This window comes from Rhinopithecus bieti, unplaced genomic scaffold (genome assembly GCF_001698545.2).
Source record: "Rhinopithecus bieti isolate Rb0 unplaced genomic scaffold, ASM169854v2 scaffold_1295, whole genome shotgun sequence".
Taxonomy (NCBI): Eukaryota; Metazoa; Chordata; class Mammalia; order Primates; family Cercopithecidae; genus Rhinopithecus; species Rhinopithecus bieti.
The window spans coordinates 4706470-4721097 of record NW_016803880.1 but is presented as its reverse complement, the minus strand read 5'-3'; the positions used below and the strand labels follow the sequence as shown (position 1 = coordinate 4721097).

At 41.7% G+C, this 14628-nt stretch overlaps 1 protein-coding gene across 6 annotated transcripts in view; it reads right to left on the bottom strand.

Annotated features, from left to right (window-relative positions):
• APP (amyloid beta precursor protein) overlaps positions 1–14628 on the bottom strand; it is a 297857-nt gene that overhangs the window by 27292 nt on the left and 255937 nt on the right. For all 6 annotated transcript variants that reach the window (XM_017856460.1, XM_017856467.1, XM_017856483.1 and 3 more), the window contains one exon: positions 3301–3522. In XM_017856460.1, coding sequence (XP_017711949.1) covers positions 3301–3522 — 222 coding nt within the window. The remainder of the gene's footprint in view (positions 1–3300; positions 3523–14628) is intronic.

Genomic DNA, 14628 nt, shown 5'->3' with positions numbered 1-14628 from the left:
CACAATTCTGTAACAACAGCTTCACTGCAGCCTAGCCATTCATTTAGGTTTTGTGAATGTGAAAACCAAAGAATAAAAATTTCTTAAGGCAAATTGCAGCTGTTTAAGAGTATATCATACTGGAAAACTCTGATATGCTTATTTTTTTTCAATGTAAATTTAAAAAATGGGCATCAGACCCTCCTCTGGATTTCCCTGATTGTTTTTGAGGACAACAACACATTTTTGGCAAGCATTTGAAACTATGATAATGAGGACTGCATGAAGAACAAAAGGAAGCCCTTTGAGAATGTTATATTTTCAGTAGTGTGTGTGCGCACACGTCTGTAAAAAGATAGACTAACAAGTTTCTGGGGAGAGGTGGGAGACGCTGTGAGAAGAGAGATGGCGTTAGGACTGTATCTCATTCTACGGCTTATTTATTCATTATTTTAAGGATACACTGTTCAGGCCATCTTGAGACAGGCTGATAAAGTCTCTCTAATAAGATCCTGGCTCCATTAAAAAAAAGAAAAAAAAAAGCTACCACTGACATTTAGTATGTTCCAGGAATTTTGATAAGAGTTATTTTATGCCTTCTTATTTCATGCTTATACTATACCTCTGAGTTAGGAATTATTATCAACCTTATTTTCCAGATGAGGAAGCAGCCAGAGAGGCTAAGTAACTTGCTCATAAGCGCACAGCAGAGCTGGAATTTAAACTCAGGTCTGTACCATTCAGGAGTTCACGAGTGTGGAGTAGTATTTAATATCCTATGAGATGACGGCCATCAATTTTATTTAAAAATTGTTGGAGAGGCTTTTCAAATTGTTTGCTATAATCAATATATATCAGTGTTGGGACTGATAACGAAGAGTACCCCAACTCAAGACTCTGACACTGCAAGTCCTATTGCCTCTCAATATTGTTATACCAGATTTTACTGTTCAAACGGAATCCTTATTTAACAAGAGTATCAGCTCTTTTCATGTGGCCTCAGCAGTGTAATAGCTGCATGTTTGTCAAGTATCCAGAGGTACTTAATCAAGCTCTTTGCTGAAATGGACATCTTGGCAGTACCCAAGGGTTTCAGTGTATGTGTGTGTGTACATTCACACGTGTGCACGCAGATTGTCTCCTAAGGCTGATGCTACATGGTACGCTGTTAGTGAAAGAGTAAGTTTAGTGTACCTTCAATTTAGAAAATGAGACTGGACATTTTTCACTAAAAATTCTCGTTAGAGACTGAATGAAAAGGACTTTCAATGATCAAAATGTATCTACCTGTAAAGAAACAACACAATCGGCACTCTATTAATAATACATTTCATGGGGTAGTTGTCCAGGTCTTTGATAATGAACTGTCCCTAAATTTGTTTTCTTCTATGTGATTAAGAATTGTTTTCATAAATGGTAAAGTTTTAATTCTTTTTACATCGTCAGTAACATGCTGTTTGTATCTGCTATTACTATAAGGTGCCCTTTTTTGAATTAAGGAAACAAATTTGGGGTGATGACTCACATTGTGAAAACAGTCTACATATTTTCTGCAATGGTTCTTTAAAAAAAACTTGTCCAGTGCACTTAAGGTCTAATATTGTATTTAGATTTAGTCTGAGGAGTGTACTCATTGCATGTTATAAGGTATATTATATATATATTTTTACTTCTTAAAAATTATGTATGTATGTATGTATGTATGTATGTATTTATTTACTTTTTGAGGCGGAGTCTTGCTCTGTCGCCCAGGCTGGACTGCAGTGGGCGCGATCTCAGCTCACTGTAAGCTCCGCCTCCTGGGTTCACGCCATTCTCCTGCCTCAGCCTCCTGACTAGTTGGGACTACAGGCACCGTCACCACGCCTGGCTAATTTTTTTTGTGTATTTTTAGTAGAGATGGGGTTTCACCATGTTAGCCAGGATGGTCTCGATTTCCCGACCCTGTGGTCCACCCGCCTTAGCCTCCCAAAGTGCTGGGATTACAGGCATGAGCCACCACGCCCAGCCTATAAGGTGCATTATAAATATGAAATCTCCATCAACATTTGCTACCTTAATAAAGAAAATCAGGTAAAATGCTGTGTTCTTAAAAAACATGTTATTTGTATCTAGAAATCAAGGTGTTTGTGTGTAATTTTATACTTCTGAACATGAAGAAAAAAGAGAAAAGAAGCTGAAAGATGCTCTCGCTTGAACAGATATTTCTAAGAAATCCCTGTGAAAAAGGATGCCATCTACTGCTCAAATTTGTTGCTAGAAAAGAATCTTATTTCTTTGAGATACCAAAGGAAAAAACATTTAGAGCAATGTGCTCCTTAATTTTGGCAGCTGCCTTGAATTTAATTTTCTAAACACAAATTAAGTCTTAAGCAAAATTAAATTTTATTTCTATGTAGTTCTCTTTACCTTTAGCATTTAATTCAATCTGAAATTTCATGTACAAGTAAGCAGCCAATGAAGACTACTTTGATGCCTGTCAAATCTCCATCTCTGCAGGCCCTGTCAAAACTCCTCTCTGTGGATAAATTGTAATTTTCCTTATTTCACAATCTATCTGTTCTTTTGGAAGGTGGCATTCTAGGTCATTATGTCATAAACACAAGTTGAATTTTGTGCTTCCATTCCAGAGGAAACAATATACCTCATAGTTAAAAAACATTTCTAAAAAAATTCCTACCAAAAGTCATCACTTAAGAACATAGTCTCCTAGTGCCTCCACTTCTTCATTTGAAAGAGTCATAAAAATAATATATGACATACAGTACATGCTCTTTATGTATATGCTTTTATTGTTATATACTGTATTATTTTATATTAAGAAGAACGGAAAAATAAAAATGAGAAGAATGCTATTGCCACACACGTTCCATGTGAAGGACTGCCTCTTCAATAATACGCTGTGGCTCCCCTTCGTCCAGGGGTATTCACTCAAAAGGATAATATTCCCTAGAATGCAAATCTGGACATTTGGGGAACAAGAGGTCCTTTACTTGCAAATGTTATGTAAATCATTACCATTCTGTTTTGCCACCTATACAATGGGGTTGTTATCTTTTCCAGCAATTGGCAGTTTAATTGCTTTGCAGCATAAAAAATATAAAGAATAATTTACACAGATAAAATATTATTTTAATGACATATAACTTCTAATAGTTACTTTTAAAAGTAAAATTGAAATGAAAATATTTATTACTACATCAAAAAAAATTCACCACTCAAGAACATACAAAAGATAACTCTCTCTCTCTCTCCTACACACATGTATGTATGTCTATATACACCTGCCGGAACGCCCTTGCTGGCTCAGGGGACTCTTACCTTCGTTTTCTGTGTTGGCTGGCACAGAGTCAGCCCCGAAAGAATGCCACGGCTGGAGATCGTCCAGGCTGAACTCTCCATTCACGGGAAGAAGCTCCACCGTAGTTTTCGTTTCGGTCAAAGATGGCATGAGAGCATCGTTTCCGTAACTGATCCTTGGTTCACTAATCATGTTGGCCAAGACGTCATCTGAATAATTTTGCTCTTTCTGAAGCAGCTCATCTAAACCAAACAAAACCATCTCTTTGGTGAGTAACAACAATCACAACAGCAGTAGCAGCAGCCACCATTCACTTCTGCCAGGCATGACTTCAACTGCTTCCACAGGCATGATCTCGTTTACAGCCATGGCATAGGTACCATTATCATCTCCCTTTTACAGATGTGAAAACTGAGGCACATGGCATTCAAGCTACTTATGCAAAGTCACAGCTCACAAGAGCTGCGGGCAGGACTGGAGTCAGGAGCATGGCAGCCGTCCAGTGTGCTGCAGCGTGGCACCCCTAGAGGTGAAAGGTCACAGGAGCTCAGTTGCCATTTCCTCCTGACACAGTTAGACGTCCCCAGTATACACTGATCGCACAGGAATAAACCCCAGGCTTTGGTGTGGTGGCAGTAAGCGAGGCACAATCTCATTCAAGCTGAAAGGCAACAGTGAATCTCCTGTCTTGCCTTGCACACTTGCAAGGATAAGCAAAGCATTAATGGGTCAGCAGTTTGCTACCTTCTTGAATAGTTTTCAGTTTTGCCTTGAGAAAAACCCTGCATTTCCTAAATGCTCCTCTTGTGCTGCACGATCTATGCCCTGAGGCAACAAGGAAACCGTTCCCTTGCCCTTCCAGATGTAGCCCTGCAGACAGACATCCAGCCTTCTCTGGACTTAACCACCCCTGGCTCCCTACATTTCCCAATGTGAGCAGTCACCAAATGTCCTGCCTTTTTCCTCTGTTGCTTCCCTTTCCAAAGAATGCTGTCAGTGCCTGCCTATCCCCTACTTTAAAAATTGATTGAACAAGAATCAACTTTACGGAACATCATTGACTTACCTTTTTTTACTGGAAAAAAAGAGCTTAGAATATAATCTTGTATCATGTGTAATTACTGCTTTAAAAACTGAACCCAGGATATCAAGATTTGTGAGTCTTCTCTTATGTCACCAAAGATTCACCATGTTTTCTCTGATTTTACAAATTAGAGACCGACAGATAGCATCACACTAATAACAATATTTGATTAACCAAAATGTCTCATTTTCCAATCGTATCTGTGTCAAGAGTTTGCTGTAGTATGTATTTCAGACATATCGCTGGTGAGCTTTATTGCTAGAGAAAATGAAAAGATCAGGATTTAAATTTGATTTGTAACATTTTACAATCATCTTTCAAATCTTCTTTTATATCGACAAAAAATGTATCTGAAAACTTAAAATTCTGTTCAAATATACCCATTAAAATAATTTGATGGAACAGCATTAAAGCATGTTGAGTAATATCTTTTCATGGAGTCAGTTTTATTGCAAGAGATTTTAAGTGATGAAATCTCAAGCAAATCAGTCCTTTTGAGGTCTAATCTGAGTTATAATATATCCCTATTCACCGTGGCACTGTTTCTAAAATTCAATACTTGATTCCCATGATGACTTTGAGGATGTATACGAGGCATATTAGAGTAACGGGGGAAGAAGCCCCACCACTTAGCTATCATTGTAAATACTTAAAAAAAGTGTGGTTTTATTCCCTTACAGATAAAAGGCCCTCATTACATTTCCTCTAACTTTTTCATGTCTTACAAAGCCATAGGCAGTGGCTGATAACTTAGCCAATGTCCGATTAAATAAATTAAATGAGCATTTCCTTTATATAAATCTTTTGCTTGTGACTGTTATGCACTTACTGTGCTAAAGAGAAGATATTCTGGAATACTAATAATTATTGGTGCTCACACATTCATCTTGAGAGGAAATAACTTTTGCCAGCGAGAAAGCTCTTGGACCCCCCAGGGGCTATGCTGTTCTTGGGCCTGTGGTACTTACTATCGCCTACCCTGTCCTTTATCTGGAAATGTTCTTACCGTTTTGCATACACAGTACTTACTTTCTTCCCTGTGACATCTCTCAATAACTCTTATCACTCTTTTTTTCTCCTCTCTTCATCCCTGTCATTTTCTTCTTGTATCTCTTTCCATCTCTTTCTATACTTCTCCCTTTGGAAATCCCATCGACTCTTGAAACTCTAAAGATCTCCTACCTTTGGATGAATCTGAAATGTACTTCCCCAGCTTGGACTTCTCCCTCCCACTCAAATTTGTATATTTCCAACATTTTGCTGGAGATAACAACTTAGGGCTCCCTCCTGATCCATGCACTTGGTAGGTACACAACTGCACTCAAGGTCCCTGGCTTTCCCTCCCACCTTTCCTGTTTTCTAATCATGGCAGAACCATTCTCCCTCCCAGTCACAGGCCTGAATCCTTCAGAGCCATCCAGGACTCCCTGTATTTCTTCGTGTCCGGTACTTACACTACTGACAAATCCTTTTGCATTCTATTTCTGAATTCTCTCAACCACTTCCTGCTTGCTTTTCCACACCACCCTCACCGCCCCTGGGAATATGATTACTTTTCGCCTGGATAATTACAATAGTCTCCTCACTGCTTGCTATGGTCTGAATGTCCCCCAAAGTCATGTGTTGAAACTTCATCTCCACTGTGGTAGTAGTGAGAGATGGGGTCTTCTGGAAAGCAAGTCATGAGAGTTCCACACCCCCGAATGGATTCGTGCCTTCTAAAGGGCTAGAGGAAACCAGCACAGGCCTCTTTTTGTGCATCTGCCATGTGAGAACACAGGGTTTGCTGCCTCTGAAGGACGCAGCCATAAGGCGCCATTTTAAAAGTAGAGAGACCAGGCCCTCAGCACACAATGTCGTGCCCACTCTTGAACCTGGCCTGCTCAGCCTCCAGAATTGTAATATTTCTATTGTTTATAAATTACCCAGTCTCTGGTATCGTTAAAGCAGCACAAACCGACTGAGACAATGGTCTCCCTGCTAGTTTTTAATTTTTGGTTCCCCAAATATTTTCCTGACAGAGAGGAATGAGGAATGGCTTCCTCTGATTCAGTGGGTCTTCATTTTCTACTGATTTAATTCTAATTCTTTTGTCAGATGCTGAAGGCCCTCTGTGGTCTGGGCCCACCCCATATCTAGCCATGAAACTCACAGCTCCTAGCTGTCTATACCACACCTCTCTCTCAGGCCAAATAGCTTGGGGTATTCCCACAAAAGACCACGTATACCCATTCTGACACTTTTGTTTTCTATTCCTGCTATCTTGGAAGCCCATCTCTGCTCACCTACGTTATTTGAACTCTTTAGAGCCCAGCTCCAATGCCCTCTCCTATATGACTCTCCTCTCCCAAGGCAGGCATTGTCATTCTGATGGGATAAGGAGACTGAGGCTGGGAAAAAGGAACCAATCTCTTTGAGACCCAATGGCCAGTAAGCACCAGTGCTGAAATCCAAGTCTTGGGCTTCTTAACACCAGTTTTCTCACGTTCAGCCCCTATCTATTTCAGCTTCTTGTATTATCACAAAAGTAGCTGCAGAAATCAGGCATTATTAAGCGTGTCTGTTCCAATGTCTTTAGCAGTCTCTTCCACTCTTGTGGATTTGTAAGCTGACTTAATCACTGCTAGTCTTATGGAATGGTTATTGCTTTTGGTCACCAAATGGCATTTCTCAGGCAGGGGCAGCTGGAAAGGGCCCTGTACCCATCTTATCCCTTGGCAGTAAAAAGGCAGAGTAGCAAAAGATCACAGAGAGAACTCTTACACTTGTACTTCACAGAATAGCCAGGGCATCTGAGGTTGAGGTACACTGTGGTACCCCGGTTTCTCTTTTCTCTGTTACACTGTTAGTAGAAAAGTTCCTCCAAATGGCCACCAGCATGCTGAGCCCCATGGTGGTTAATTTTCCTGGTTTATTATGTTCATTTTCATAAAATGTAAGTGAAAGAATGACAGATTCAAAAAAAGTTACATTTTTAGCAGAGTGAAACACACTTAGCTTTTTTTTGTTGTTGTTGTTCAAAATAGGAACATGGCTATCTTAATTCAACACAGAAAATTTAGAAATAACCATCCCTGGCTATGTCATTTAGAATAATAATGCCAGTGCGGTTTTATTTATTTATTTAGAGACTCAGTCTCGCTCTGTTGCCCAGGCTTGAGTTCAGTGGCGTGATCTTGGCTCTCTGCAACCTCTGCCTCCCTGGTTCAAATGATTCCCCTGCCTCAGTCCCCTGAGTAGCTGTGATTATAGGCACACACCACCAGGCCAGGATAGTTTTTGTATTTTCAGTAGAGACAGGGTTTCTCCATGTTGGCCAGGCTGGTCTCGAACTCCTGACCTCAGGAGATCTGCCTGCCTTGGCCTCCCAAAGTGCTGGGATGAGGTGGGAGCCACAGCGCCTGGCTGTCAGTGCAGTTTTAAGATAAGAAAAGCGGCAGACATGATGGATTACCATTATCAGAAGTAGAATTCAATTTTGTCATCATAAAATGTCTAAGGCAGCCAGCTACCCGCAGACATGACTAAGGGCTCAGGATTTTACCAGTGGCTAACACACTGGCACTGGGCAACTGAGCCTATGACAAAATACCCAGAGACAAATATGATTCTTTCATTGTTCATTCTGAGTGGGGCTTTGACTTCCATGGTGAGACTAATCACACTGAAACCACACTTCTACTACATTAGTGGCCCTGATGGATTATCCTTTTATCCGAATTAATTTAATACTTAATTACAGTGCTCTGATGGCCTGTATTGGGGATTTTCAGAGGTTTTAAGCATCTACATTTGCCAACCGCTATACTAAACTAGGGGACTTTGCTTATTTTCCTCCCAGGACTTATTTTTCCCCCCTAAAAGCTATTTGTTATGACCGAAATTGTAGCAGTTATCTTTGAAGTCAAATATCTTCTACACTATCCAAGCATTTGAGCCTTGCAGTTAAAAGTGGAAATATTTAACTGAGTTTAGTGATGATATTTAAAATATGGCTTAATCAATAACAGAGGTATTTAATTTCAAATACCAAACACCCAGTGAACAACATCACCGTGCTCTTTAAAAACGCTTTGAGGCGGCTGGGCATGGTGGCTCATGTCTGTAATCCCAGCACTTTGGGAGGCCGAGGCAGGTGGATCACGAGGTCAGGAGTTCATGAGCAGCCTGGCTATCCTGGTGAAACCCCGTCTCTACTAAAAATACAAAAAATTAGCCAGGCATGGTGGTGGACGCCTGTAATCCCAGCTTCTTGGCAGGCTGAGGCAGGAGAATTGCTTGAACCTGGGAGGCGGAGGTTGCAGTGAGCTGAGATCGTGCCACTGCACTCCAGCCTGGGTAACCGAGTAAGACCCTGTCTCCAAAAAAAAAAAAAGCTTTGAGGTTGTATACGAGGCATACTTAGAGTAACAGAGGGAAGAAGACCCACCACTTAGCTATCATTGTAAATACTTAAAAATACTTTAAAGAAAACATCAAAAGATAATAGTAATTTTGTCTTCAAATAGCTAAATATTTTGGGTTTTTTTAGACATTCATGATCATTCATTTTGAGAAAAATAGCCTCACAAATAAAAGAATCGCTGAATAGGAAGCAGATGAATTCATCTAATATTCTTTTAGTTATTAATCCACTAGCCAAATGCCTTCTAAAAATTTAATGGTCACATCTTAGGTTTAAAGAAAATAAAATTTATAGGCATTAAATCAATCAGTTATCTTTTACAAGTGTCAGTTATAATAACTGAACAGCCTCTTCCATACATTGAACACATTTGGGTTGCAGAAGAACATTTTCTTCATATAAAGGAGGTGCCACCTCAGCCCTTTCCCTGTAAAGTTCGGCTGTTAACGTTCTGATTTGAATCTATCCATCTGACAAAGGTCTAATATCCAGAATCTACAAGGAACTTAAACAAATTTACCAGAAAAAAAAGAAAAATAACCCCATCAAAAAGTGGGCAAAGGATATGAATAGACACTTCTCAAAACAAGACACGTATGTGGCCAACAAACATGAAAAAAAAAGCTCATCATCACTGGTCATTAGAGAAATGCAAATCAAAACCACAATGAGACACCACCTCACACCAGTCAGAATGGTGATCATTAAAAAGTCTGGCAACAACAGATGCTGGTGAGGATGCGGAGACATAGGCATGCTTTTACACTGTTGGTGGGAGTGTTAGCTCGACCATTGTGGAAGACAGTGAGGTGATTCTGCAAGGATACAGAACTAGAAATACCATTTGACCCAGCAATACCATTACTGGGTATATACCCAAAGGATTAGAAATCATTCTACAATAAAGACACATCCACACATGATTATTGTAGCACTATTTACAATAGCAAAGACTTGGAACCGACCCAAATGCCCATCAATGATCGACTGGATAAAGAAAATGTGGCACATATACACCATGGAATACTATGCAGCCATAAAAGGATGAGTTCATGTCCTTTGCAGGGACATGGATGAAGCTGGAAACCATCATCCTCAGCAAACTAACACAGGAACAGAAAACCAAATATTGCATGTTCTCACTCATAAGTGGGAGCGGAACAATGAGAACACATGGACACAGGGAGGGGAAGGTCACACACCAGGACCTGTCGGGGAGTTGGGGGAAAAGGGAGGGGAACATTAGGACAAATACCTAATGCATGCGGAGCTTAAAACCTGGATGATGGGTTGATGGGTGCAGCAAACCACCAAGGCACATGTGTACCTATGTAACAAACCTGCACGTTCAGCACATGTATCCCAGAACTTATTTTTTATTTTTTATTTTTTTTTGAGACGGAGTCTCGCTCTGTCGCCCAGGCTGGAGTGCAGTGGTGCGATCTCGGCTCACTGCAAACTCCACCTCCCGGGTTTACGCCATTCTCCTGCCTCAGCCTCCTGAGTAGCTGGGACTACAGGCATCCACCATCTCGCCCAGCTAGTTTTTTGTATTTTTTTTTTTTAGTAGAGACGGGGTTTCACCGTGTAGACCAGGATGGTCTCGATCTCCTGACCTCGTGATCCACCCGTCTCGGCCTCGCAAAGTGCTGGGATTACAGGCTTGAGCCACTGTGCCTGGCCTCCCAGAACTTAAAGTAAAAAAAGTTAAAAAACAAAACAAAACAAAACAAAACAAAAAACTCTGATTTGGACACCAGTGAGAATATGAAGTCCCTAGGCTTGCTGGTTTTTCTTCTGTCTAGGATCGAACCTCCACTGCTATTACTGTTGTTCTTATTTTCTGATTCTTTTGGTTCCCAAAATGGAAATCTGTTTCTAATCTTATCTAACAGGAGATTCGCATATGACCAATTCTTATCTTTTAAATAAAAATTTACTCATGTGCCTGCCTGAAAGGACTGAAGATCACACCCCTACACGCTCTTCCATGTCCCTTCTTCTCTCTCCCCTGACACAGCTGCATTGGAAGTATCTGTAAATAGGATGGGCTAATTTTCCCTATTAAGAAGCGCCACTAAAAATCAGCAGTCACCCACTCTAGCTAGGCATTTTGCCCACACCAGGACTATGAGATCAGATTTCATTTTCCAATCAGCATTTCTGTGCATGTCTGATTCTTGGCTCAACATACAACTGCTATGCTATTTATTATACTTAATCTCTCCATGGCCTCTGAAATTCCTCAAGGCTCGGACTCCTCATCCGCAAAATCGTGAGAGGCTGGTTCTGTGGTTTTTACAGTTTCTTCGCTTTGAATCCTTTTGTCTATACTCTTGCTACATACATGGGTGTTCTCTGGGAGTTTGTTAGACATGCGGAACCTCAGGTCCCACCCAGATCCAGGGAATCAGAATCTGCATGTTAATGTGATCCCCAGGTGACTCTCAGGCATGTGACCATCTGAGAAGCCCTACCCTCCACCACACTGACCACAGCCACCAGCTGTACCAAGACACCACCACACAACAGCTCTGGTTATCCCTTCACGAAAGAAAAACAAGCATAATGGCTGAGCATGGTGGCTCGCACCTGTAATTCCAGCACTTTGGAAGGCCAAGGTGGGTGGATCATTTGAGGTCAGGAGTTCAAGACCAGCCTGGCCAACCTGGTGAAACCCCGTCTGTACGAAAAAAATACAGAAATTAGCCAGGCACGGTGGTGTGTGCCTGTAATCCCCGTTATTCAGGAGGTTGAGGCAGGAGAATTGCTTCAACCCAGGAGGTGGAGGCTGCAGTGAGCCATGACTGTGCCAACTGCACACCATCCTGGGCAACAGAGTGAGGCTTGGTCTCAAAAACCAAAACCAAAACCAAACAAACAAAAAAACAAGTCTCAAAAACAAAGCAAACAAAACAAGGCATGAGATGAGTGTGGGCCAAGAAACAATATTGCCAGGGGAATATTGCCAAAACACCTTAAAAGTCAAGTTCTTAGAGTCCAGAGTCATGCCTTGAAGATTCTTATCATCAGGGTCACATTTCTGAACCAGAAAGCCACAGGAAAGAAAGACTGGTCAAGGCCTTCCTTTTTCCCTGGACCATGTGTTACGGGAAGCTTTCAGGAAACAGGTCAGTAAGTGTAGAAGGCATCACAGGACAAACTTCATTGCTGGGTTTCCCAGAAAAGAGCAGCTCTCCCCTACTGAAGACACTTTTAGCAGACGGGCCTTCACTAGTGAGTAAATATACTTAAAAAGCATAGACTTACTTGTAGGTCAGTGGAGCAGCTGATATGGGGGAGAACCCATGTGATCGTTAAGGATGGTAGGGATGTTTTGATTGGCATATATGCTACAGCCATCTGTGATGCCAGAGTCATACTGTGATGGGACTGTGCCAGCTACGACATCTTCATAACAATGAGAACTGCACTCATGGCTTCTTCATACCCATCTGCTGATTTGATAACCACAATAATCTTCCTTAGTGGGATCACTACTCCCATTGACAGTTGAACAAACTGACGTGCATCCTGAGAAGTACACTTAAAACTAGCAAGTGGCAGAACTGAAATCTGAACCCAAGTATCCCAATTCCTGATGTAACCTTCTCACTGTTCCATGGAAAGTTCCATTTTATAGAGCACATGGCTATATAACTTGGATTAGAAACTAATATTAAAGAAGGGTATCACGCCTGTAATCCCAGCAATTTGGGAGGCCGAGGCGGGTGGATCACGAGGTCAGGGGATCAAGACCATTCTGGCTAACATGGTGAAACCCTGTCTCTATTAAAAATACAAAAAAAATTAGCCGGGTGTGGTGGCGGGCACCTGTAGTCCCAGCTACTCAGGAGGCTGAGGCAGGAGAATGGCATGAACCCGGGAGGCGGAGCTTGCAGTGAGCGGAGATGGCGCCACTGCACAACAGAGTGAGACTCCGTCTCAAAAAAACAAAGCAAAACAAAAAACAAAACAAAACAAAAAAAGGAAGCAGAAACCCATCTATCATCACAAGCACCCTCTTTTTCAAATTTGAAATGTATGAACATTTCAATTTTTTTTTTTTTTTTTTGAGGCGGAGTCTCGCTCTGTCGCCCAGACTGGAGTGCAGTGGCCAGATCTCAGCTCACTGCAAGCTCCGCCTCCCGGGTTTACGCCATTCTCCTGCCTCAGCCTCCTGAGTAGCTGGGACTACAGGTGCCCGCCACCTCGCCCGGCTAGTTTTTGTATTTTTAGTAGAGACGGGGTTTCACCATGTTAGCCAGGATGGTCTTGATCTCCTGACCTCGTGATCCGCACGTCTCGGCCTCCCAAAGTGCTGGGATTACAGGCTTGAGGCACCGCGCCCGGCCTCAAATTTTGATAGGTTTGAAAAGAATGAACTTGACGGTATCTTTTTTTTTTCTTTCATATAAAGAAGCCAAGGTAAAAGAGATTAAAGCAGCAGTCCAAGGTCACGGATGTTCCTGACGGCACAGCAGGGCTGAAAAGCTCCCTCTTCTAGCCAAGTGAGGCCTGCCTGTCACTCTGTTCGGACAGCCCATTCTCAATAGCACTTTCCCCCCAGAACACTCTCCCAATTCTTTACGTCTCCCTTTCTCAGGATGAACACGATGGCTACATGAATGGCCAGAGGTTTCACCAACTCTAAGTCAAATTTGAAATAATTTAGACTCCTTTTGATTTTGAGCTATTTAAAGGCTTAAACAGTATATTTATTCTGCTGACTCAATCAACCCAAATATCCATCTGCATTCATGATGCAGTGTAGTAACCGGAGCACTTCAATGGTCAAGAGTGATACAGCCCTGTATGACGCGGCCGCATTTCCCAACTTGGGGAAAAATTTATACACATATTATCACAAAGTAAATGCTGTACCACAAATCCAGTTTTTATCTTGGCCTCCAGAAAATCAGGTCAGTTATTTTTACCTACACTATCAATCTGGAAAATCTCCCAGAGTTCAAACTCAGACTACATGTCTAAATCTGCGTTTATTTTTGTTTAAAATAACAGTTTCCTCGCCACACATTTTTAAATGAAGCATGCTTTGTCCCCTTATGGTAACAAACTGTCCCTGGAAGGGACACAAACAAAGCTCCACATCACTTGTGAAAATATTCCTTATTGCTAGGGACGTTTTCCTGAAATATCACTTGTCTGGCTTAGACTGAGGGTACAGAAGAAGTCCCTTTTCATTTAGAACACATATCCTTTTGGCTTTCAAACATCATAAATCAAAGAACTTAGATCTACCAGTAGCATCAGTCAGTAATGAAGATAAAGACCAGCTAGGCTTCCTGGCATCTAAAAGCAGATTGTGGGGACCCTTTTTCCCGTTTACCTGTAGAACTTGTGCCAACGTACTGATATGATTTCCAACTACATCAGGGAGTCTTGCTCCTGCTTGGGTTGTCAGGAACTTAAAGTAGAGACTAAAAAACAAATTTACATACTATAGAAATAATCTCTGAAAGATGCTGTATTAAGATCAACACACACACACACACACACACACACACACACACACACACACACCTCCTTGTTTTGAGGAAACATACAGTGAAGTATTTAGGCGTAAGGGGCCATTATGTCTACAACTTCCTTTAAAAATTTTTTAATTCATGGCTGGGCGCGGTAGCTCAAGCCTGTAATCCCAGCACTTTGGGAGGCCGAGACGGGCGGATCACCACGTCAGGAGATCGAGACCATCCTGGCTAACACGGTGAAACCCCGTCTCCACTAAAAAATATAAAAAACTAGCCGGGCGAGGGGCAGGCGCCTGTAGTCCAGCTACTTGGGAGGCGGAGGCAGGAGAATGGCGTGAACCCGGGAGGCGGAGCTTGCAGTGAG